Source organism: Apium graveolens, chromosome 9 (assembly GCF_009905375.1).
Source record: "Apium graveolens cultivar Ventura chromosome 9, ASM990537v1, whole genome shotgun sequence".
NCBI lineage: Eukaryota > Viridiplantae > Streptophyta > Magnoliopsida > Apiales > Apiaceae > Apium > Apium graveolens.
The window spans coordinates 274,487,506-274,514,055 of NC_133655.1; the positions used below are offsets into that span (position 1 = coordinate 274,487,506).

At 34.1% G+C, this 26,550-nt stretch overlaps 1 protein-coding gene across 2 annotated transcripts; it reads right to left on the bottom strand.

Moving 5' to 3' along the window:
• Positions 1 to 4,800: 4,800 nt before the first annotated feature.
• LOC141686745 (alpha N-terminal protein methyltransferase 1) lies at positions 4,801 to 10,396 on the bottom strand. Of its 2 annotated transcripts, XR_012560790.1 has the most exons (9): positions 10,121 to 10,396; positions 9,503 to 9,647; positions 8,794 to 8,852; positions 8,028 to 8,147; positions 6,926 to 7,027; positions 6,448 to 6,502; positions 6,087 to 6,174; positions 5,665 to 5,762; positions 5,099 to 5,291 (listed from the first exon to the last, which is right to left on the bottom strand). XR_012560790.1 is itself a non-coding variant. In XM_074491799.1 (8 exons), exons 1-8 carry the CDS (start codon positions 10,370 to 10,372, stop codon positions 5,163 to 5,165), a joined length of 960 nt encoding a protein of 319 aa, XP_074347900.1. In that variant the 5' UTR covers positions 10,373 to 10,388; the 3' UTR covers positions 4,801 to 5,162. The 2 variants fall into 2 exon arrangements, 1 of the variants encoding a protein (XP_074347900.1); XM_074491799.1 differs by lacking the exon at positions 6,087 to 6,174 and having other exon boundaries at positions 4,801 to 5,291; positions 10,121 to 10,388.
• Between the last annotated feature and the right edge of the window lie 16,154 nt (positions 10,397 to 26,550).

Consider the following 26,550-nt stretch of genomic DNA (forward strand, 5'->3'; position numbering starts at 1 on the left):
TTCACCTCTTTCTCTTTCTCCAACTCAGTGCTATGGACTCACCTTTTTTCTTTCCTTTCTCCATCCTCTCATCTTGCTCTATTTCAAGCTCATAAGTTTTCAGGATTCCATACATTCTCTCTAAAGTAAACTCCTTGTAATCTTGAGAGTTCCTCAATGAGACTGTCATTGGTTTCCATCCTTTGGAAGAGATCTAAGAAACTTGAGATTGTAGTCTTTTGTCTGATAGACTCTTCCATGAAACTTCAGAGAATTTAGTAGTTTTTGAAACCTACTAAAAATGTCAGTGAGAGACTCACTATCTTCACAATAAAAATGCTCATATTGCTGAATTAGCAGCTGCATCTTATTCTCCCTTACTTGCTCAGTACCATCACAGATAATCTGAATTGTGTCCCAAACCTCCTTGGTTGTTTTGCAGTTAATGATGTTATCAAACATATCACCATCAACTCCATTGAACAATATATTCATGGCCTTCTCGTCTTTCCTGACTTGCTCAATATCAGGATCTGACCATTCATGCCTAGGCTTGGGAACAAATGGTTCATTTCCTGTTGCAGCTCTCATTGGTACATGAGGGCCTCTCTCTATGCAATCCACATAGGCCTCATCTTGAGAAAGAAGATGTAGGTGCATCTTTACCTTCCAGTGGTGATAATTCTCTTTGTCCAGAAATGGAATCTTGACTCCAACATCCTTCTTGTTCATCTTGCTATTTTGTTGTGATATTAAACTTTTTGTACTTCAATAGCTTGCTCTGATACCAATTGTTATTCCCTAACAATACAACAATAATTATAGAAGGGGGGTTGGATGTAATTCTGGCTTCTTTTTGAGATTTATGAAAAATGGTTCTAACTCAATTTATATCTAACTGTTTGATTTGCAAAGTGCGGAATACAGAGTTAAGTTAATCAAACATTGATTTGCAAAGTGCGGAATACAGAGTTAAGTTAATCAAACATAAAGTAATAAAAACTCAAGTCTTTAAAACTTTATGGTGGATTTGAATGTATCCACCAGATATATATATATATATATATGTCAAAAGAACCCTGTGAAACTTGAATAGCTCACAGCTGCTTTACAAGTGAACAAACAAACTACAGAGAAATTCTACAGAATACAGCTTACAAATATTTCTCTGCTAAAAATGTGTCTGCTTAGTTAGTTTGTTCTACTAGCTAATCTTGGTTTATATATCACCAAGTTTACATGATAATAAGACATGATAATAAAATAAAACCTATCAAGTCTAATTTCATGTTGCTTCACTACTCTATTCCAGCATCTTTGAAATTTTTTATAACTTGCATGGAAATAGTAATGCTTCTTTGTTCTCGAAACCCTGCTAAACAGGATGCCACGTTCCTTTTGCAAATACTCGACACATGTGACTGTGTTGTCACTGTCAACAGATGTTTGAATTGATCATCTGTCGGGTACATGCTTGTTATCCACCGGGTAGCCTTGTTGATCATCCGTCGGGTAGCCATTTATCACTCGACTCCATTTCATTTGTGCAGAATTACAAGACATCTTATATTTACATTTAATCAACCTATTCTGCACATCTACTAGCAGTCTACATGATTCATAAGCTACTACAGAATCTATACAAAGTTATTTGCAGAAATGTGCTACAGTGCTTATTATTACATAAGCTACTCACCCGGTGGATATCAATTAGTCATCCGTCGGGACTATAGTTGATCATCCGTCTGGTGCTACAAAATTCACTAAGTTAAATCTACTAAGGTATTTTTTTATTTAGCTTATCATCTAGTACACAACATATTCCTAACAGTGAGGACGCACTCTGAAGTTAAGACACGCCATTATTTAATGAAATGCAAGATATAGATTATGTTTGGGTTTAAGCTACAACATTAGAGAAGTGGACGCGTCCTATGGTAGGGTGCGCTCTAGTCAAGTGAAATGCATTACATGACTTGTTCTGATGAACATGCTTGTCCACGCTCAGGACAAGGATAGGGCTTGTCCTCGCTCAGGACAAAGCAAATGGCTTGTGATCGCTCTGAGCTTATCCTCGCTTAGGATAAGGCAAAAGGGTTTGTCCTTGTTTAGGACGACGCAACTAGCTTGTCCTCGCTTAGGACAAGGCATCGTTCCTGTCCTCACCTAGGACAAGGAAAACAAGAACAACTTCACGATAAGGCAAATATGGAGAGAATAATGAAAATTGTTTTTATTAATATATGTGTTGTAGTTACTCTTTGAAAAATTCCCTCATTGAGTCGGTAAAGAAGACATATGTCCGTGAAAAGTTTGAAGGCCTCCAAGGATATGCCTGATGATTGAAGGCCTCCTCCTATATTCAACGGGTGTCCTCACCGGGGATGCGGGGTTAACATTGGTGTGTGCTTTGGGAGCTCTGTTCTTGCATTTAACGTATGTCATTGTTGAATAACTTTGGAGGGATCCTGCACTTTGCACCCAAGAAATTGGGATCACATGTCCTGCTATCTGGTGGATTATCCTCATTCGGGGGACAGGGACGCTTCCGACATTTGGGGTGAATCGTAATTATATATGCGTTCGTAAATCAAGGGAGATAGCTGTAACGAAGTGTTATCCTTGCGCAGGGAGATGCACTATCCGTGAAGTTCTACGATTCGAACGAGCCTTGGGCCTTCGCGGTTGGACCTCATAGTTGGACGTTCCTAAAGCCAACGGAAGATGAATTCTGGAAGGATTTCTACCGGGCCTAGGAATAATAAGTTTAAGCACATTAGATTTTTTGTTCCCTAAATATTAAAGGTACATAAGCACATTGAAATGAGTTAGAAATTGAGAGCACATAAGAGTCACCACTAACCCTTATCAACCACCATTAATCACAACCACCAAATACCGTTCACGTTTTCCGACAAAAAACCACCATCACAGATCTTGTTTTCAGCTACAAAACTCAAATTTTGTTAATATCAAATTCCTCCGTCAAAACATATAAATTATTATTTTTGTAATTAAAAATAGAATTTCTCGAATCTCATCGAGGATCGATGTTCCCCGTTTGGAACAGGATCAAGGAGAAAAAAATCTCCATTCAAAATTTAGGGATCAGTAACAAATTCGACGATAGGAGCCGTCTCCGAAGTGACCAGTGCCATCACTGGCTGGAAGCTTAAATTTTTGAGAATGACATGTACATAAGGCTCATTTTCATTTTTGTTAGATTGTTTGGATAAAATTTTGAACGAACTTATGGATGTTAAATGCGAGTTCAAATGTCATGTACTTTTTACCTTTTTTCCTTACATGTATCAGCGGGAACTAGAGGGTGCTGGTGACATGCGTGCAAACGAGTCAAAGTGTTTGTGATCTATTCGAACTTGACTCGTAAAAAGTTCAAATTCGGCTCGGAAATACTCGAGCCGAGCTCAAGCTCGAATTTTTCGAATTTCAATCGAGCCGAGCTCGAGCTTAAAATTACTCGGCTTATAAGGTTCGCGGGCCTTATCGAACCTCTATTATGGGAAACAAACAATCAGACTTTGAGAATAATCATCAACGTAAAGTAACAGGGTTCACAACATTACAACCAAAGCGAAGACTCGAGTTGTTCCATTTCATTTTATTTCATCTTTTTAGGAATAAGGAGCAACTACTCAAAGTATATAAACATTTTCATATTTATAGAATATAAGGTAACCCTTGATTGGAATATCTATCTTTAAATTATAATACGGGTGATCAGCCCGTACCGACCTCCATCTGGTCGTTATGGTACCTATGACATTATAGCCTTATATTGGACTAGCCCCGCTAGCCTCTTATTTGACTGGACTAATCCCACTAGCCTCTTACATCTCTATCCAATCCATCAGGAATTCGTTTGGAAAACCTTTGTATTGGAAAAAGGAAAAGAGTTGACTAAATTCATTTTAACATTACCAAGAATGTGAAATCATTTGGACTCATTTAAGTCGAAAATCATTCTTAAGTTCAATTTAGGATTTTCAAGGAAAGTGAACGGATCAAACATAAACATGGATCAATACCAAGGAACTGGATCAAACGATAAACATGTTTAACTAGTTCCAATTCAAGAGAGTTTAAAAAATCAACTCATGAAAGGGTTCACGGGTCAATGAAGAATTTGGATTGATCAAGACATTAAGTAAGGAAGAATGTAAAAGTTTTTTAGGGTTTACGATGTCATAAGATATGTCATAAGATAACAGAGGAAATGATACGATATTCAGGGTACAAATTAACAAAGTTACTATAAAGGATCGAATAGGGTCTGATATTTATTATAAATATTTTTATATAAATATTTAATATATTTTAATGTATTATTTATTTATTATCGAATCGAACTCGCCGAACTCAAGCCGAACCGATCATATTTCAACTTTTTATTAATATTTAGTAAAATTAATTCTAGCTTTCGAGCCGAGCTTGAGCCTACCGAACTTTTTACAAACCGAGCTTTAAACTTGAAACTAAAGACTCGGTCAAATTCGAACTCGAGCACGAATTATTTTAATTGAGTTTGAACCGAGCCTTACAGTGTTCGACTCAGATCAATTACACCCCTAAGCCGGGGCAAACAATTTTTCATAAATCTATTTGTTTTCGAATTATAGAGCTCAAATTGCGTTCAGATCCAACTCGGCAAATATTTTTTGCCAACTTATTCTTGCAAGGCTGCAATAATGCACATGTTCCGGTTCCTCAGATTATAGTTTATTCTCTAAAACACATCTACCACTCCACATGTAACATTTCATTCACAAAAATACATCCAGCATAATGCATGTCACATAATTAACCTTAATAAAGAGCATTTAGGTGCAAACTTGTCTCTGGAAATTACATTGCAAAACATATATGTAAAAATGAATAAATCTAGCTCTACCACCCCTTACCGGCTACATAACCTTACACTTCTTAAACAAGAATGGGTAAAAAACAATTTGGCTAAAACTACCCATAGTTTCTTACATAGCCTTACATAGCCTTACATAGTTGCTTCATGATTTACAATTCTAATAACACAACAGGCAACTTGTCTGAAAATTTTAAACTAGAAACCATCTCTACATTACATGTTGAGTAAATCTACCCAAATGTCTATCCATATGGGAGACTGGAACTGAGATTGTGACTTTGAAGCATCAAAATCATAGTCACTTGATAACAGCAGGCCTGTTAGCAGCTTTCCTTTTGGGTCTGGAAGAGCCAACTCTCTTCGGCAATTCAGTTGCTAAAGCATACATCTTTACTGCGAATAACTCATTAGGAAACCCCTTCTGGTCCTGTTCAAATTAAAAAATTTGGTCAATTTCTTATTAAAAGGTCATAGTGCCATTTTTGCAGAACTAATTGCGATTAAAATTATCTTACATACAGAACGTACCATAACTAACTGTAACATTTTCTCAGTAAAGAAAGAGCGGGGAAACTAACTGTAACATTTTCTCGGTACACACAAATGAGAGGAATAAAAAAGTAAACCAATTAGATTCTAAACTTACTATCATGTACATGAGAAATCCTATCACCAAATGAATTCATCTAACTTCTCAAAAGTACATTTAAATATGTAATTTGACTTGCATCCATCTAGTCATTAAACATGTTCTTGTGTATACATACAATCGAAACTCAGAAGTAGCATGAGAAGTGTACCTTTAATTTATAAATATGCAATCCACAGCGATTAAATAGCTCCTTGAAATATAAATCTGAGCGTGTAATGCTTTTATCTTCTTTATCCAACACAAATCCTGCCATGTGCATCATATTAGAATATTAATGGTAGTTTATACGAAAGATAGCTTATTCTGTAACCTTGTTACTTGTTTTTAGTATTGACACTTCTGCCCCACTCTTTATTAGTAACATACTTTGGCAGTGAATTCTTAAAATAGCTTTATAATTTGCAAAGAATATCTAACTCTAAAATACTAATATCTTTCAATTTATAGAAAATATGGTATATAACAATAGCACTAATCTCCGTTACCGTGACAATAGGTAACTTCTAGCAATTTGCAATTATTCTTGTGTTTCTTCAATATAAAAAGCACACCGAAGTTGATTGTCATTACATAGTGTAACTAGGCGGTTCTTCTGAGGCTCCTTGCTGTAGCGCCCACTTATCAATGAAGCCAGGTAGTGTAACTACTAAAATGTATGCTAGCCAGTAATATTGCAAAATCTCATTTAGCAAAAAAAACTGCAAAATATTTTGATGAAAACAAACAATAGGACAGCAGAAAGCATTTAGCAAAAAGACAGCAGAACGCAACTGCTTCATATACAGTGAAAAGAACAAGTGAATCGCCATAATGCAATGAATTTGAAACGTGTCAAGCACAGTAACTCAATAAATTTGAGGGACGGGATCGTTCTAATGTACGAGTCACCAACCAATTCACTAGATAAGGGATAAGAGTTGAAATACCATACCACTTCTTGCAATGTTTTCTTTCAAGACAAATACCCCGCCAGGTTTAAGCCCAACCTAAAAAAAGATACTTTAGTTTATAAAATGACAAATCAAGAACTTCAAAAATTAGCATTGCATTGCCTGGTTAATCATATCAAACAAAATTAACGTAGTGAATAAGCCACCAAAACTCACTACAAACAACCCGCAAAGAGTAGTAATCCATCAAATTTTTTGAAACTAATATAAAGTCTGTACAGTATAATGATGATTAAATTCCGTTTATGAAGATGAAACCTAACTCTAGACCGGGAATAAGTATGTACAAAATATACTAACATTCTACAATATTCACATCAAGATAATTATTACTCCTAAAATAATAATTTAAGTAAAATGTAATAATAACCGTTGGTTTTTATCACACATGTATATGTATTCCCCAACAGATATGGACCCAGTTTCCCGTTTGTATTTTTTGAAAGGCTCTCAATTTACCTTTGCTCTACTAAAGAATGAGATGAAGTCATCATCTGCGAGATGTCCAATACACCACTGAACCCATATAACATCGTACCTTTTAGCATCTGGTGTAAATTCCTAAGACAATGCAGAAACATGTTTAAACTTGTAATGAATGTATATTCAGACAAATAGTTTTGAGCACGTGAAAATAAAGGTACTTATATGCCACTCATAATATAAGACTAACACATCGGCAATTTACAGCAACCCGAAGCAAAATATTTACTCGTTGGTCTAAAAAGTGTTCTACTGCTTTCTATTATTACCCAGGTAATTACAAATTATGAAGTTCTTGTAGTGATGTGGAGTTCTTAATTTACATTCAGTTATTGTTAAATGTCCATAGTTAATATATATACAGTATATATATATATATATCATGTTTAATTAATTATTTTAAGATCCACGAAAATTGAAGTACTTAATTTTAGTTTATCCATAACTTTTGCATATTTAGCTCTTAAGATCATGTCCTGCATCAAATGCTATACATATTAATCTTTCGGGATCAAATTAATTATAGAGAGGATCTACCAACATTTCTATATTATGTCTCACTGAGACCTCTGCCTTTAAGATTTCTTCAAAATTCTAACAGGAACAAGTGTCGAGCGAGGACGACTGAGGCTCTTGTGGTATTCTGAACAGTGGGTCTTCACATGACAATTTACTAGCATTTATTCTTTGCAGGGTTATGTTGAAGAATAGCTAGTCATTTTATTTTCAAGGGAGAGAACAACTAGTTTTAATTGTTAGCAATTTCAGCATAAAGCTCAGTAACATCTACAATTTATCCACAAATCAACATTCCATTTGAGGCAACGTGCCTCATGATTATGTCCAGTTCTCCACATAGTTTTACCAAGGCCCTTTCAAGTTACAGTGCTATTTTATCATATAGAACTAAGGCATCACATAGGGCTAGAAAACAAGCAAACTGAAAATGATTGAAAGTGGAACACATAGCACGACTACATAACTCTTCTCATGCACTAAGATAACTGATGACAAAATGGAATGCCAGGTAATCAATTGCAAACAAACTTGTGCCCTGATTGAAGAACACACTTCTTACCTGAAGCGGAACACAGTAAAAATTGGCAGCTTTGTGCGCCTCAGAGACCATTAAACTTTCAGGAGCCAAATTCTCACGAGCCGCATCCAGAAAATGCGATACAGGCTCAAGAAGGTCAACCTTATTTTAATAAAGAATCGTGTAAAGATTTGACCAGGGAGGCAGAATACATTATTCATATGTGAAACTTAAAAGCATTGAATTGATACTATAATAGTAGTACACCAAATGGATCTAAATTTTAGGATTCATTAGCAGGGATAAAAATAGAAGTTGAGACTGCATTATGCATTATTGCATAAATACAAGGATCATTAAGATCCATGTTATTTGTAACCCAAAAGACGAAAAAAGATCTCTTCACATGTAAATTTTCCTGTATAAAAAAGTAGCTCAACATTTAAAGTATATAAGTTCCTCTACAAGACATGGAAATGAGCTATCAGTGGTCCAGGCAGCCAACCCTTGACTAATGACGATAGACTGATCCTAGGTTACACAATTAAATTCATTTAGCCCCAGAAAACTTTTAATCATTAGACTCATCCAAATTTAATTATATTGCCTTGATACCTTGCAGTAAATATACGGCACATATTTTATTAAAGGTATACTGCAAATTGCAAAAATATTTTAAATGGAATGTGTGGCTTACATAGGATGTGTATTTTTAGATGTAAGAATCAAAATATTGCTGATACTGCGTACTATGAATACAAATAACAATGAACTTCTTTTATAAAACAAAAAGAAGAAGATTATTAACCTCATTAAAATATCTTATGAGAAGGTTCTTTGTCACCCTTCCCACACCAGCCCCACAATCTGCAGAAGAATCAACAAACAGTAACCAACCAAAGTATTTTTCTCATAAATTGTTCTATATTCTTTGCCATCCTATTTTGCTCAAGAAAGCTGAGACTGAAAAGTGAAAATTACACAAATATGGTCGTATTATACAACTCAATTTGAAGAAGGCGATCTATAATGCATGAAGGATAGTACTGCAGTAGCTAAGTAATAGTACGGTTGCAAATTATGTGGCATCCACCATCTAAGTCAGGCTTACATAGTAACACTTAAGGTGAACCCTATAGGTGTGGACAACTTGTTCTGATTTAAGACTACCCTACACAATTATATTTCATACGTCTATAAATTTTAAAATATCTTATAATATATTAGCATAGTCAATTCGACTGGTAAAAGAACTAAGTACTAAATAACATAGTCTGAAGTAGTTGCACTATTAGGCTTTATGTTATTACTTAGACATTTTCTTCTCTTGGAACACAAAGCCTAATGCACGGTAAGCATTACTAACTTTCAGCATTAAAGCCAGCCTTTTAAACTCTAAATTTCAATATATTACCCGATTAAAAAACTCAAATTTTTGGTCGAAATATATGCACAAACTAAAAAACTTAATTAACTTAACCTATCATAGTACTAATATAAAGGATTTAAAAGATTACCAAGGGCAACAAGATGTTGATTTCTTCCAGCATCAGGAAAGCAATCAGCCAAAAGAGTATTAAGAAAAGCCTCACTATCTTTAATATCAGCTTCATTTACATGCCCATATCCGCCCAATACTCCATCAACCGATGCCTCCACACCCTTCTCTTCCCAAAAACATATACATACACATATGTAAAGTCATACCAGACCTCATAAAGATAGTATCTTTACATAAAACCAAAACATAGGTATTGTAAAGAAGCCAAAAGTATACTAACAATACATATCAAACCCCATAAAATATTGTATCTTTGCACAAAACTAAAATATGGGTATTGTAAAAATGCCAAAAGGGTATGTTTACAATATAATCAAACCCTGTAAAGATTGTATCTTTACAAAAAACTGAAACATGGGTATTGTACAGGAGGCAAAAGGGTACACTCACTACACACAATTACTAATCAAAAACCTTAAAAATTGTATCTTTACACAAAACAAAAACATGGGTATAGTAAAGGAGCAAAAACGTTACACTCACTATATACAATTATAAATCAAACACCTTAAAAATTGTGTCTTTGCACAAAACAAAAATGGGTATTGTAAAGGAGCAAAAAGGGTATACTTACTTCCCAATAGCCAACTCCAGTCCGGTACCAATCCGTCTTTTTCTGGTTATCACCCACCTCTTCTTTCCACATTTCGTCGGCGTTCTTGAATTCCCGGCCATCGGAATCTAAGCCGACGGCGTTCATATTGTGTAAAGTAAAACGAGGTGGGACAGTCTTGTTGTGTGTATATTGTTTGTGTGAAATAAAGTGTGTGAAAGTGTAGAAGCAGGATGGTCTGTTGTAAATGAGCTGGACATTGGACTGCAACATCTTAACTTTAAAAACTTGGTGGCCCAATATTGGTGTTGACCCTGTATATTGGGTTAAAAAATATTCAAAATGTCATTTTTCAAATTTGAAAATTATGACTCAGAATCTCAACTCAACTCACCATGTTGGCGTTTAACCTCATTCCTCTCCATTTTTTTTCAAATTTCAAAGTGCATAATGCAGTGTTTTGGCATCGCACCACTATATCATATAGCATATATTAATATTTTCTTAAAAAATATTTTTAAACACAAATAAAAAATTGTTAAACGCTAAGATAATAAAAATTTATTTTAAATTATTTCTAAAATCTAAAAGGGGATTTTTGAATCATAAAATGTTAAATTTTTTAAATTAATGTATCTTTTATTCAATTTTTTTAATATTTTCAAAATCAAAAGAGAATTATGGAATTCTAAAAAATTAAATATTATTAAATTATAAAAATTATTTTAAAAATAATTGCTAAAAACATAATATTAATTGATATTTCTGGTCTCAAACGACACATAATAAAAGTTTAAAAAAAATTGAAACCACCAAAATGCAATGTGATAATGTAGCGCGGTGGTACTATAAAAAAAGATGGTACTTAAAAAAAAGAGAAGTAAAAAAAGCTAATAAAACTATAATGCGGTGATATGATATTTTAGACCTTAATTTTTAATAATAACATTTTGGGTCTTTTCACATAAATGATGATATTTTGATCCATTTCTTCAAAAACTGTAGGTCTCTTTTACTTCAAAAACTAAGTTTATAATAATATATGTGTTCAAAAAAAAGTTTGTAATAATATATTTTATTTTAAAATATTTTAATTTCTAGGTGGGTGAAAATAGAAAGTAGAACGAAAAGCTCTTAAAATTAGGGGTAAATGTGTCAAACTGCTCGTGACCTACTCGAACTCGTCTCATAAAATTCATATTGATAATAATTGACCTAAACTTGAGCTATTGCATTCTTTGTCGAGTCTAACTGAAGCTTTAAGTTACTGGCGAGCCTAACCAGGTGTCCGGGTCTATGTAATTTTTACTTTTATATATTATAAAAATATTTTATATAGACAAAAGTTCCACAACGACAGTTGATTCCTGGGACGTTGGGAACCAACAAATATGAATCGTCCAAGGGATACGCAATTAAATACTCCGGAAGGCTTCCGCTATGATTTATTGCGGAATTTATTTCTTTATTTAACTATTTTAAAATAAATATAGCATTCTTACATTATATTTAGATTATTTAGTCAATATTATATACTTTACCTATAATAAAATTAAGTATTTTATAAATTTAATAAAAATATGTATCATTGAATAATAAAATTATAATTTGAATATAATAATACTCATTTCATATTTATTACTATTAGATTATTTCGAGGAACGTGTAACCAAGAAGGATTTTGATTCATAATAGGATAAGGTTATGATTAAAAATGATCCATGGTACACGTTTCTCGAAATAATGTAATAGTATTAAGAATTAAACGAGTAATATTTAATAAATATTATAAATTTATTATTTAATGGATTATATTCTCACTTAATTTATAAATTACTTTTTGAATAATATAATTGTGAATATAGGAAGCCCACTTTAGAAATAGCTTATAAATTTGAAAATATATACACGTGTTTGAAATTTAAATGTACAAAATTCTCAATTTTAAAGTAAAGTGATAGATTTTATACTCAAAGTACTTCATTCGTAGTTATGAAGTGTTAAAGTATTTCGATATATAATTGTATATTATTTTTTTCTAACTGGAATTCATATCACAAATAAACTATTCTAAAATTAATACAAAGAAAACATACAATTCTAGTTACACTTGTATATAAACTGAGATATTCTAGTTGCACTTCATTCGTGGTTATCAAGTGTTAAAATATTTTGATATATAATTATATATTATTTTTTTCTAACTAGACTTCGTATCACAAATTGTAATAGAATTGCAAAATGAAAGATAACTTTTTCGAATTTCCGCGTTGGTCATTGCGGAAGGAACATTAAATGTTCCAACCAACCTCCTTTTGAATTAGCATTAAATCTTCCAACCAACCTCCTTCTCGTACATTTTTTTTGAAATTGTTTGAAAATATATTTTTTATTTTTTTAATTTCTTATTTCAAATTTTCAAAATTGAGTTATTTTATAAAATCATAAAAAAATTGAATAAAAGATAAATTTATTCAAAAAATAACTGCATTTATTTTCTCAAACTTTTTGTTTCCCTACATTTTTTCTGGATTTTTTTGAAAATATTTTATAATTTTCTTTTTTAAAATTAATTAATTCAAATTTTACAATTTAAATTACTTCAAAAAAATATAAAAAATTATAAATAACATAATTTTGGTTAACAAATGATAGTATTTATAGCTAAAATTTCTTTTTTTTCCTACATGTTCTTGTTGAATTATTTGAAAATATTTTCTAATTTTACTTTTTCTAATTAATTAATTCGAATTTTCAAATTTAAATTTATTAAAAAAGCATAAAAATTTAAAATAACATAAATTTTCTCAAATTTCCTATATTTTTCTGGATTTTTTTGAATTTATTTTTTACTTAATTCAAAATTTCAAATTTAAATTATTTTATTAAATTATAAAAAATTGAAAATAACATAAATTTGGTGAAAAAATAACAATATTAATTTTATCAAACCTTTTGTTTTCCTACATTTTTTTCTGTGACTTTTTTGAAAGTATTTTTTAATTTTCCTTTTTTAACTACTTAATTACTTTATAAAATCATAAAAAAATTAAAATAATATAAATTTGCTTGTGGAAGGAGATGAGCAAGAAATTGCCTTTGTTATCGCCCTATCGCTCGAAATTGATTCGGTTATAGCATTTTTGAGTTTTAATCGAATAAAAATTGTTAACTGTATAAAAGAGAATTTATCGGTTATCGCCTTCCGCAATGATTTGCGGAAGGGTTCTTCCCCCATAATTCATTGCGGAAGGGTTCTTCCGCCATAATTCATTGCGGAAGGATCGATTGACAATAAAATAAAACCCCAACCATAGTGCAATGATTCATTACGGAAGGATCGGTTGACTCTGAAATAAACCCTAACCAACCATGGTTGGGGAAGGGGACCCTTTAAATACTCCTTAAAATTCGTGTGATGTACAGATTTTTTTATACTGTATATATATATATATATATTAAATTTAATATGAACTGAAGTCTTAAATTTGTTCATTTAAAATTATATTATGGTATATAATTGTGTTTTGTTGTCGGCCTATGTGAAGTGCTCGTTTGGTAAATTTTAAAAATAGGTAACATACGACTTAAAACGAATAAAGTGACTTACAAGTGATAAGTTAATAAACACTTATAAGTTATATAAGTGTTTGGATAATTTTACTTATAAGATAGAATTTTTTTTACATAAATAAATTAAAATAAATGATTTTTAAATAAAATTACCTTAATTCTTATATTTTAAGTTAGATTAATATTCAAAAATATATATTTTAAAATTAAAATTAATAAAAAAGCGAAAAATCAAAATAAGTTGAGAAAAAGTATGTCATTATTAACATTTATTGTTATTCCCTAACAATCTAACAACAGAATTACAGAAGGGGGTTGAATGGAATTCTGGTTTCTTTTGGAAATTTAAAATCTCTTTGAATATATATAACTGTGAATGAATATGCAGTAGTGCGGATTAAAAGAATTAAAATATTCAAACACAAAATAATTAAATAAGATAGTTTAAAAACTTTATGGTGGATTGAACTTTCCACCAAAGATATATATAGATTCGAGAACTCTGTGATGCAAGAATGCACACAGCTGCTTACAAGTGTTTTTACAAAGATGAACAGAGAGAATTCCCAACAGATGTAGCTTTATCTATTTCTCTGTTCAACTTCTCTTTTTCACACTCTTGTTCGATCTTCTATTAACACTTGCTACACTTGGTTTATATATTACCAAGTTATATATGAATAAGACAAACAGTAAAAACAAGAATCTAGGTCTATTCACATGTTGCTTCATTTCTCTATCCAACATCTTTGAATATCTTCAGTTAAACATGGAAATGGAAATGTTTCTTTGTTTTCTAAAACCTGCAAATAGGCTGCCATATTCCTTTTGTATACAATCAACCCATGTGACTGTCAAGTTGCTTTCAACTGCTATTTGAATCTGTTAATCGTTGAGACTTCAACATTATCCGTTGATACTCCATTTGAGTTATCCGTTGAGTCTCTAATGGATTATCCGTTGAAAGTGTCTTGAGTCATCCGTTGAACCTTTAAGTTTATCCGTTGATGATGAATTCCTTAGCAGTTGACACTCTTTCACTTATACAAAATTATAAGGCAGCTTTTATTTATAATTAGCCAACCTATTTTGTATATCTTTCTAGTAGTCAACATGACTCATAATACTACAACTTCTAAACTTCTAAGCTGTTTGTTGTATACAGAAATGTGCTACAAACTTGTTTAATACAAGCTACTTCATCAATTGATGGTTACAAAATCATTTAACTTATACACTTAGAGTATTTTGTTAATTTATCATCAAATTTACAACATATTCCTAACAATCTCCCCCAATTTATGTCTAATAGAATTATAGGCATAAATTCAGGTTAACTTGATGATAACAAAACACCCTAATAAAACTAAGACTGTAAGCAGTAGATAAATTAAAAATGCTTCAATTAAAATTTGAACAAAGGAAGTTGAGTATGGTTACATGTCATTTCAAGGCGATCCTCTAGTTTGAGCTGATTATTTCTTTTTCCTTGAATCCCTAGTCCTCTTTCCCAACCTCTTGTCATTCTCCTCAATTCGGTGTTGGAGTTTTCTAAAGAATTCAGCTTCATTATCATCATTGAGATCCAACATCTTTTGCATTTCTTTGAGTGTATCATTGCTAGATATTTACAGCTGGTCTTCAAGTCTGAAAAATCATCTCTGAACTCCATCATCCAATAAGGTCTCAAATGCACTGTATCAGCATTGTATGGGATAGTTAAAACTCTAGGCAGTGCATTTGGATCTCTCCATCTTTGTCTGATTTGGCTGATCTTACTAAGTACTTCTTATTTGGTAACTTTGGTGAAGCCATAATCCTTCCTCATTGCATAGAACACCTTCACTAGGACAATGTAGCCTTCATTGAGAATTCTGTGTAAAGGCCAAGTGATCTCTTTACCTCCCTTGTATTCAAACACCAATCTTTCTAGCAGCTTGTTGTAAGCATCAATTCCCCTTACTTCATCTAGCTCATCCAAGAAAATATTGATATATGAGAATTCTTTGATGTCACAGATGAATAATTGATCATCTTTGTTGATTTGAATTTTTAATATGTAAAATTAGCGAATCAAAGTGATCAAAAGTGTTTAGAGAACTGAGTTCTCTATAAGTCTAATTGATATATCGACAAGTCATTTTAAAAATTCTCGAGTGAGTTCTCGATAAGTCAATCTCCTGACTCCTCGAGTGACTTCTCGATAAGCTTTATTATGACTTATCGATAAGTCATTGTAGAGTTCTCTATAAGTGTTAACTCACAGAGTTCTCTACAAGTATAATTTTAGACTTATAGATAACTCAGAACTGGAATAATTAAATCCAATAAATTATTTTAACAAAATACTTTTGGTAAAATTATTCTGATTTTATTTGGATTAATTCAAATAAAAATTGGAATCAACTCAGTCCAGTTTAGACAAATAGGGTATTTATTTGACATTTCGACAAGTCAGTATTAGTTCTCTACAAGAGTAAATTAAAATGACTTCTCGATATGTAATTCTCTTTTCAAAATGACTTCGCGATAGACAAATTCCAAACGTCTATTTTTGAGTTCTCGATAAGTCATTTGCTTTTACTATAAATACTCAGACATCTCGACATACACATACTTACGCCTTCGAGAACTCTAAGTGACCTAGCTTTTTCAATTCCAAATCGATTTCTCTCTCGTTTTAAATTTTTTCTCTCTAATTTCTTTTACTCACTAATCTTCACATACACAACAATGACATCAAACGTTATTTTACCCTTCATCCCAAAGGAGACCAACTTCCTTGCATTCTTAGATGCCAATCAAGCTCTTGAAGCTTTCCAAAGCTTTGTCAAGTTCTTATCTGAAACTTACTCTTTTGGAGCTCTTACAACTAACTCATTTCTCTATCTGGATGTATTGGGGGATTTTTGGAACACAGCTGTGCATGAAGACCAATCTTCAACTCTAGTGGTTAACTGTCAAATCAAAGGACAACAGATTGAGATAACTGAAGCTGACATGAACCTGGCCTTGAACATTCCAACTGACAAGCTAGTAGAGATTCCAACTCAAGAGGAACTGTATGAATTTATGGATTTTATCAACTACTTTGAGAAAATCAACTTGGCTAGCTTGAACAAGAAAAATCTAAGGAGGGAGTGGTCCTTTCTGTTTGATTCTGTGGTGAGGGCTTTAACATGCTGGAAATCAGGATTTGACAACATTTCTAGTGTTGTTCAGAAGTCGGTCTACTCAATGGCTCACAACAAGCAGATTAATGTAGGACACTACATTCTGGAGGAATTGAGCATCAGGCTCATCATGCCATTAACTTCAAGAGGTAAAGAAAATTTTCTTCCTAGATTCATTATGTCTGCTTTAAATCATAAAGTAAATGACATACATATGCTTGAAGGTGTAGATAGGTCATTAATAGGAAACTATAAGCAAGTGTCCAAAATCTTATTTGGATCACTTACTACTAAGAATAAAGTACAGGTGGGTCTTAGGTTAACACCTTTCATGATTGAAAGATTTAGGACATATCCTTACCCTATGCCTGACATAAGGACCAATGAAGTTCAACCGAGTGCAACAATGGTTTCCGAGCCTGTGGAAGCACAAACATGGGTACACCCACATAGACCTTCCCATGTTGAGCCTACTTCTTCAAAACCAATAGCTGCTAGGAAATCAACTACTTCATCCTCTCAAAAGGGTGAAGTGAGTAAAAAGAAGAGAAATGAGGTAACCCTTACTATTTTGAATGAGAGTGGTGAGGAACAAACACAACCTGAGTCACCTTTGGTCAAAAGAACAAAGAAACAAAAGAAAGCTGAGTTGACCACTCAAGGCACCTCTGCATCCTTTCAAAAGGATGTCGTTGTAAACAAGGGACTTGAACATAATCTAAGGGAATACTCTCAACAGAGTGTCTCTATTGAAAAGAGCATTCTCCCAAATGCACCTTGTATAGAGTCTGCACATGTACTTGACAAAATTCAAGTATATGAAAGGAGAAACAAGGATGACACACACCATGAGAGCTGTGGCGCCCTCCAAACTCGGGTCAGAAGTTTGGGGTCCACACACACACCTTATTTACAACCTGCTTATAATAATAATAAAGATAATAATATGCAGTGACCCTACTTACCAACCACCATGGACCGCAACAGGTTAAAGTATGCACACAAGTCAAACACACTATTATATTACAAACGTTCAAATCCCAACTATTCCAAACTCAGAACTGAGTATTAAACATTATTACAAACTTTTACAGACTTAAATTATCCCAAAAGAAGCCTACTAGATCAGCTCAATCAACCTGAACCCCTAGCTCTCGCACTGGACTGGAGATCCTCGGTACCAACCGGTTTCTTCTTAACTGGAAAAGAACAGAAACAATATCGCACAAATGAGCTAACTAGCTCAGCAAGTCACAATGACAAAACTGAGAATAATGATCATCAGGTGAACATGGTTATGATATCAAGTGAACAATGGATTATGATTTAGAATTGGATATTATATTTTCATGTTAAAAACCAAGGTTAGGCTGCTGATCAGTCACGCACTAACCCCGAGCAAAGCACACAGCACTGCTCTAACTACTGGATCCAAGGCACACATTGGCCTAACTTGACCATTATATGGTCTGATCACGAATCTGGTCCACAATTTTATAAAAATAATCCAATTCTAACATAATAACAGAATAAGCAATAATAAACAATAACCAGAATCATTAACAACATTTGACGTTCCTTAATGAAATGGTTTTAATCTGCATAAGGATCAAAAGAGCATTTTCAATGTTTGGATGCTAGGTAATAAAAGAATTGGATAACAATGAATCAATGTTTCAGGGTTTCAAGGATTTGGTCTTTCAAAGCATAAAATACAATGGTTTGAGTATGTAGGTAACTCGATTCAGTGTATGGTATTTAGTTTGTATGTATTTGTGGAGTAGTATCGTATATCTGTGGTTCATATCTGGGTATACAACAATCAATGATCTAGAAAGAATCAGGTTTACGGCTCAAGATCAACAGCTGGATTCATGGTTAGGGTTCAGTGCTTCAAAGCACTTGCAATATAAAACAGGAATATCAATCACGACAATATCTCGAGAAAGTTCAGAACACTTGCCTAGTATTAGCTTACTACACTGCACTCGCTTCCAATCACCATCGTCTTACTCCTCAACTACCTGTTTCCCTTTCCTACGTCTTGCTTTTTCTGCTCACATATCATAAGCATCTATCAATATTTAACTCATAGGATTCTATTCAACACATACTTCTATCTACCCTTCGTTTCACCCAAATCCGATTATCGGATTGAAAGTTACGCAATAAACCAGTAAACATCGAATATACAGACCGACAGTCAACCAACAAGTCACATATAACACATAACACGTCACATAATCAATGATATATCATTTATAAATAAGTCTCGGGTCATAAACAGGCTTTCAGGTATTTAAAATGATTTTTAAAACATTTTTCGGAATTAAAACGGGTCGTTGGATCAATTTCGGGGTAATAAACAGAGTTCGGTTGGCCAATTCTGGCTCCGAAACAATTTTATAATAATTACCGAGCCTTGGAAATAATTTAGAATAATATTTTAAAGCTCGAAACTATTTTTCGGAATTTTTAAATCATTTTTAAATAATTAAATCTAATTAAATAATTAATTAAAATCAATTAATAATTAATTAAATCAATTAATCAATTAATTTTCGAATTAATTGACCAATTAATCAATTAAAAATTAACTGGAATTAATTAACTAATTAATTCAGATTTAGTTTTGAATTAAAAATAATTTTCGGAATTAAAATAATAATTTTTGGAATTTTCAGAAATTAAAAATGAATTTTTATAATAAAAATAAATAGGAAATATGATTTTTAAATAATTTATAAACAGGAATCCTAAATTTGCAAACTCTGGAAACTTCAGGGACCAAACTGCATCGTCCCCAAAAGTTCAGGTACCAAACTGTAATTTTCCAGGGGGTCGCCGGAAAACACCCCGTCTAGCCGGAGAACACGATCCAGGGATGCTCAGGCCACCACCACCTCCAGATCACATCTACACAACACCAGGAACACAACCATGCAATCAATTAATCCTAACAATCCCTGAGTTGGCCGGAAAATGGCCGGGAAGTTTGCCGGTTTCCGGCGAACTCGATGTAACTTTAAAATCACAACTCCCTTCTCTACAAACCTCGTTGATTCATAAAACTTGTACGACTGGATTGCAAATTTCACAGAGAACACAACCCACTATACCACAACATCAATCTATTCCAAAATAAGAAACCCCCAAATTTCAATTAAGAACATTCATACGGGTTATAAACCCTAATTTTAAAATTCGAAAATCAAACTCAAATTTGAACATGTTATTGAACTCCAAATCAGACATATAATATATCAAAATCATCAGGAAAACAAGCTCTACAACATGCAATCATCAAATCATACAAATAATCATCCGAACAAAAATTCATATTTTTAATAAAATTAATTCGAAAATAAACAAAAATATAGAAAAATACCCTTGATTTCTGCAGTAAAACGAAGCTTAGAATCTGGTAGAACACTTCAAAACCTTTGGATTGAGTACTCAAGCTTTGAAAACAGAGATCGGTAACGCCTTCGTTTTGCGGTTTGATTCTTAGAACAGTTTATGTAATTAGGGTTTTTCTCTGGAAAATTTTATAATTACTATCTGCAAATGATTTTGATACGAAATAAAATACGGGAAAAGGCTATTTATAATTACGGAAAATTAGTATCCCGTTGGATCATTCCGGATATAAAACGGTATGTTTATTTATAAAAACTGATCCAAACGGTATCGGTTTTCGGGATAATTATCTAAACCAGTACAATTTGTACTGCGGTCTTGGTCTCAGCGCCTGGTTACACGTACTACGAGGTGATAATTGGGATAGTTTAATAAAAAGCTCCCGTTTATCGAAAATACGAGTTTTATTGATTTACCGAAACAAATATTGTATCGAAAATGTTGCGCCGGGAGCCGCGCAGAACAAACCGTACGCTGGATCGAAAAAGTCGAAACATGGAATATGTTTGGAATATTACAATTAGGTTAGGAAGGAGTTCTCGGAAGAGTTTCGGGTTCCAAAAATGTAACAACGGATAACGTCGGTTGGTTCCCGTTTTTATAAAATAGATTTTAAATACTCGGAAAAAGATTTTATAAATTTCTTATGATCCTTATAAATCCATAAATTAACATAAAAATAATTTGGAAGATATGACAATTATCTATATTTTATTTACGACATATAAAAATTAAAATACTCAATTAATATTATTTTTAAATATCCAAATACATATAACACTTAACAATTAATTCACATAATAGATACTTAACATAGATAATAATTATTTAATAGCAAAAATAATTACACGATATATCTCGGATATTACACCCTTCCCCCCTTAAAAGGATTCTGTCCTCATAATCTCCTAAGAAAACAAATGAGGATACTTTTCTCTCATATCACTTTCTAACTCCCAGGTTGACTCTTCAACCTTTGGGTTTCTCCATAATACTCTTACTAGCTTTACCACTTTATTCCTCAATACTTTCTCTCTTTCCTCTAGAATTTCTATCGGACTCTCTACATATGACAAATCTGCCTGAAGCTCTATTGGCTCATATTCTATTACATGCCTGGAGTCTGGATTATATTTCTTAAGCATTGATACGTGAAAAACATTGTGAATGTGCTCCATGTGCGGAGGTAACGCCAACTCGTAAGCTACTTTGCCAACGCGCTTTAGAATCTCAAAAGGTCCGACATATCTTGGGCTCAGCTTTCCTTTCTTTCCAAATCTCGTTAGTCCTTTCCATGGTGATACTTTCAGTAGTACCAAGTTTCCTTCTTCAAATTCCATGTCTTTCTTTGTCTGGTCTGCATATTTCCTTTGACGGTCTTGTGCTGCTATCAATCTTTTCTGGATTACTTCAACAACTTCTTTTGTCTGCTGCAACAATTCAGGTCCAAGTATTTTGCGTTATCCTACTTCGTCCCAATGCACTGGAGATCTACATTTACATCCATAAAGGGCTTCATAGGGTGGCATCCCGATACTGGCATGATAACTGTTGTTATAAACAAACTCTACCAGAGGTAAATGCTTGTCCCAGCTTCCTTTAAAATCAATAGCGCAAACACGCAACATGTCCTCGATTGTCTGGATCGTTCTTTCACTTTGGCCATCCGTCTGGGGGTGATAGGCCGTACTCATATTCAGTCTTGTTCCCAAACATTCTTGAAAACTCTTCCAAAATCTTAAATTAAACCTTGGATCTCGATCAGATACAATAGACACTGGAACTCCATGACGAACTACAATTTCCTTCAGGTACATATGGACTAACTTGTCGAGCGAAAATCTTTCATTTATAGGCAGAAAATGAGCTGACTTGGTAAGTCTATCCACTATAACCCAAATGGCATCATGATTAGCCCTTGTCCTTGGTAATCCAACTATGAAATCCATGGTAATATGTTCCCACTTCCACTCTGGAATCTCCAATGGCTGTAACAATCCACTTGGTCTCTGATGCTCTGCTCTAACTCTCTGACAGGTATAACATTTGCTAACCTATTTCGCAATTTCCCTCTTCATATCTGGCCACCAATAATTCTCCTTTAAATCACTGTACATTTTGGTACTCCCTGGGTGGATGGAATATCTTGAACTATGTGCCTCTTGTAAAATTTCATTCTTTAACTCCGTCACTAGTGGAATCCAAATTCTAGATGAAAACCTCAGAATACCTTGATCATCCTTTTGCGTACATAATTCTTCACCTACCAAACGATTTAGATCTTGATCCATTACATCTTCCTGACATTTCTTTATTTTCTCCAATAACTCTGGTTGGAAAGTCATGCTGTACACTTTCACTTCCTCAGGCTTGCAAACTCTAATCTCCAATTCCAATTTCTGAAATTCCTTATATATCTCTTCAGGTACTGATAACTCATTTAACATTTCCTTCCGACTTAACGCGTCTGCTACAACGTTCGCTTTACCGGGATGATAATTAATCGAGCAGTCGTAATCCTTGATCAATTCTAACCATCTCCTTTACCTCATATTAAGTTCCTTCTGTGTGAATATGTACTTTAAGCTTTTGTGATCCGTGAAAATCTCGCACTTTTCTCCATACAGATAATGTCTCCAAATCTTCAACGCGAAAACTATGGCTGCTAGCTCCAAATCATGAGTATGATACTTTTGTTCGTGTGGTTTCAATTGCCTTGACGCATACGCAATCACCTTTTCGTGCTACATTAAAACACATCCTAGTCCTTTGTGAGAAGCATCGCTATAAATTACGAAATTCCCTTGATCGTCTGGAAGTGACAAAACAGGTGTCGTGATTAATCTTTGCTTCAATTCCTGAAAACTTCCTTCGCACTTGTCGTTCCATATAAACTTTTCATTCTTTCGTGTAAGCTTTGTCAGTGGTGTTGCAATCCTTGAGAAATTCTGGATGAATCGACGATAATATCCCGCCAATCCCAAGAAACTTCTTACCTCGGTGGGTATTCTCGGTCTCTCCCAATTCGTAATTGCTTCAATCTTTGCCGGGTCCACTTTGATCCCTTCGTTACTGACTATGTGTCCTAAGAACTGAACCTCCTGTAACCAAAACTCACACTTCGAGAATTTAGCATATAACTTCTTTTTCCTTAAAATCTCCAAAGCTGTCCTTAAATGTTCCTCATGATCCTCTTCCGTCTTTGAATAAATTAAAATATCATCTATAAACACAATAATGAACTTGTCCAAATACTCCTTAAAAATTCTGTTCATTAAATCCATAAACGCTGCCGGGGCATTAGTCAATCCAAAAGACATTACTAGAAATTCATAATGTCCATACCTCGTTCTGAAAGTTGTCTTTGGTATATCTTCTGGCTTGATCTTCAATTGATGATATCCTGATCTTAAATCAATTTTGGAGAAGTACTTGGCTCCCTTCAATTGGTCAAACAAATCGTCAATCCTAGGTAACGGATACTTGTTCTTGATTGTAAGCTTATTGAGTTCTCTATAGTCGATGCACAGTCTCATGCTTCCATCTTTCTTGACAAATAATACCGGGACTCCCCACGGGGATACGCTGGGTATGATTACTCCTTTCTCTAACAACTCCTGCAATTGCTTCGCTAGCTCTTTCATATCAACAGGCACCATTCTGTATGGGGCCTTGGATACTGGTTCTGTTCCAGGTGCTAAGTCGATTGCAAATTCAATTTCTCTATCTGGAGGAAGTCCTGGTAACTCATCGGGAAACACGTCTGGAAATTCATTCACTACTGGAATATCTTCAAGTTTTGCTGGCTCCTGACTTCTGTCGATCACATATGGTACGAAATGCTCGCATCCTTGTCGTAATAACTTCTTGGCTTGAATCATTGTTAAGAACTTCTTTACTTGCTTCTGGCCCTTGAACGTTACTATTCTTTCGTCTGGCGTCTTCACCATTACCTTCTTATTTCGACAATCTATCTGGGCGTCGTGCTTAGATAACCAATCCATCCCTAATATAACGTCAAACTCTCCTAACTTAAATGGTATCAAATCTACGCAAAATTTACTACCAGAAATCTCAATCTCACAACTCCCACAAACTTGATTAACAGATATTCGTTCTTGACTTGCCAATTCCACCGTCATTATTTCATTTAAATACTCAACTGGACAATTTAACTTACTAACAAAATTTTATGAAACAAATGATCGAGTTGCTCCCGAATCTATTAACACTTTGGCACATAAAGAATTCACATTAAGCGTACCTGTCACGACATCCGTATCCTGGATAACATCCTTCACAGACATGTCAAAAACTCTAGCCCTTGAAGTCTCATTCACTGCTGGGGTAGATCCCATAATCCTCAATACATTACTGACTGGGGCTGGTGTCTTGCAATCCCTGGCTATATGTCCCGGTTTCCCACATTTAAAACACGTAAATCCAATGGCTGGAACCTTCACTGCTGGATTCCGCATAGGCTGATCCTTATTTGCTGGTTCTCTTGCTGGCTGATTTCGACACTCCCTTGAATAGTGCCCTTTCTGGTTGCACTTGAAACAAACTACATTCAACTTATTACAAACTCCTCCATACTTTTTCCCACATACTTGATAATCTGGAAAAGTTAATCTCAACTGATTCGGCTGATTCGCATTAACTGGACGGTTGCCCTGGCCTCCGTCGTTTGCATTTTATCTCCTGAAATTAAAATTCCTCCCTGGCTGAAACTTGCCCTTCTTAAAATTTGGAAACTTCCCTGGTTGTGACTGGCCCTCATTCCCTTCAAATTTCCTTTTCTTGCTTTCCTTTTCCTTCTGGAACATCTCACTCTCTGTCTCTGCTATCATAGCCTTCTGTACCACTCCTGCATAGGTATCCAATTCAAAAATGGCTACCTTCCCTCTGATCCATGGTTTCAAACCTTGCTGGAATTTTTTAGCCTTCTTCCTGTCAGTATCCACATACGACGACACATACCTTGACAATTCCTCAAACTTACCCTCATAATCTGTTACCGACATGTTCCCTTGCTTTAATTCTAAAAACTTCAGCTCCATTTGATCTTGGACAAACTGAGGAAAATACTTTTCTAAAAACAATTCCTTAAACCTCTCCCAAGTAATAACATATGTACCTTCCAATGTCTTCACCATCTCCCATCAATAGGTGGCCTCGTTCTTCAGATAGTAACTTGCAAACTCAACCTTCTGTTCTTCCTTTACTTTCACTAAGGCAAATGCCTTCTCTATTTCCTTTAACCAAACATTTGCTTCAATCAGCTCTAGGGACCCCTTGAATTCTGGTGGGTTTATTGCCTGCAAAGTTTTGAAAGTTACCCGGGGATTGGTCTGTCTTTGTTGTTGTTGTGCCAGGTGAACTGTTTGTTGGGCCAAGATTTGAAGAATCTGGGCTATTGCTGGGTCCATGGGTCCTGGGTTCACATTTGGATTTGTATCATCTTGGTTGTTATTGTTGTTGGTTTCTTCATTCTGGGTCTTGGTGCGGGTATTTCTTCTAGGAGGCATTTTTCTGTAAAGAATCAAACAACTTATTTAGCTTTTAAACCAAATTCTTTGTAGAAAAGAAAAGTTTTATAAAAAAAAATATCTCCTTTTAGAAAACAGTTATAACTAAGTAAATTGCATGCTTCTTTACAAAATATAAACAGTTATGAAAAACAGGGTACATGGTATCACAGGGGTATAACTGGTGCAATAAATAAGGTAAAGTAAAACAGGTGCAATAAAGTAAGTGACAATGCTGGAAAGGAAAAAGGTACTGATATATACAGATCAAAATTTTTAGGTAGTACAAGCGTAAAGATGCTTCGGAAGTAAAAGCAAAATGGTACAACAATCTACTCAGTAGTCAGCATAGCTAGTCTATAAATACAACTCAAAAGTCTACTGATACACACTACACACTACTGTACATACTATATAACCATCACAATACTGCTCAGTATCTCTATTTCTGGATCTCTGGCTCATGGCAAGTCTGGACCTCCAATCTCCTCAAGCTCCTCTAGAACCCACTTAGCCCACTCCAGTAGGAAATCAGGAGTGATGTCCTCATGTGTAGCCTCAGCAATCCTCATAGCAGCTGCTCTACAAAATGCCTGGAGCCTCTCTCTAAGTCGCCTCTCACCACTCCCAACCTCTCTGGTACGCATGATATGCAATAACTCATGATCTGACCCTGTAGGAATCGCTGCTCCATAAGGCAAGCCTCAAACTGATGATATGGGACATGATAGGAAGAGAACTGGAAAGGTACTCCTGT

Bases quoted from the DNA above. Each gene is read 5' to 3' on its own strand.
- LOC141686745 (XM_074491799.1), bottom strand. From the start codon at position 10,372: ATGTTGCAGTCCAATGTCCAGCTCATTTACAACAGACCATCCTGCTTC. The intron at 7,028-8,027 runs GTAAGAAGTGTG...GCATTGTCTTAG, and splicing joins TTTACTGTGTTCCGCTTCAG to GAATTTACACCAGATGCTAA. The intron at 6,503-6,925 runs GTAAATTGAGAG...ATCTTTTTTTAG, and splicing joins CATTCTTTAGTAGAGCAAAG to GTTGGGCTTAAACCTGGCGG.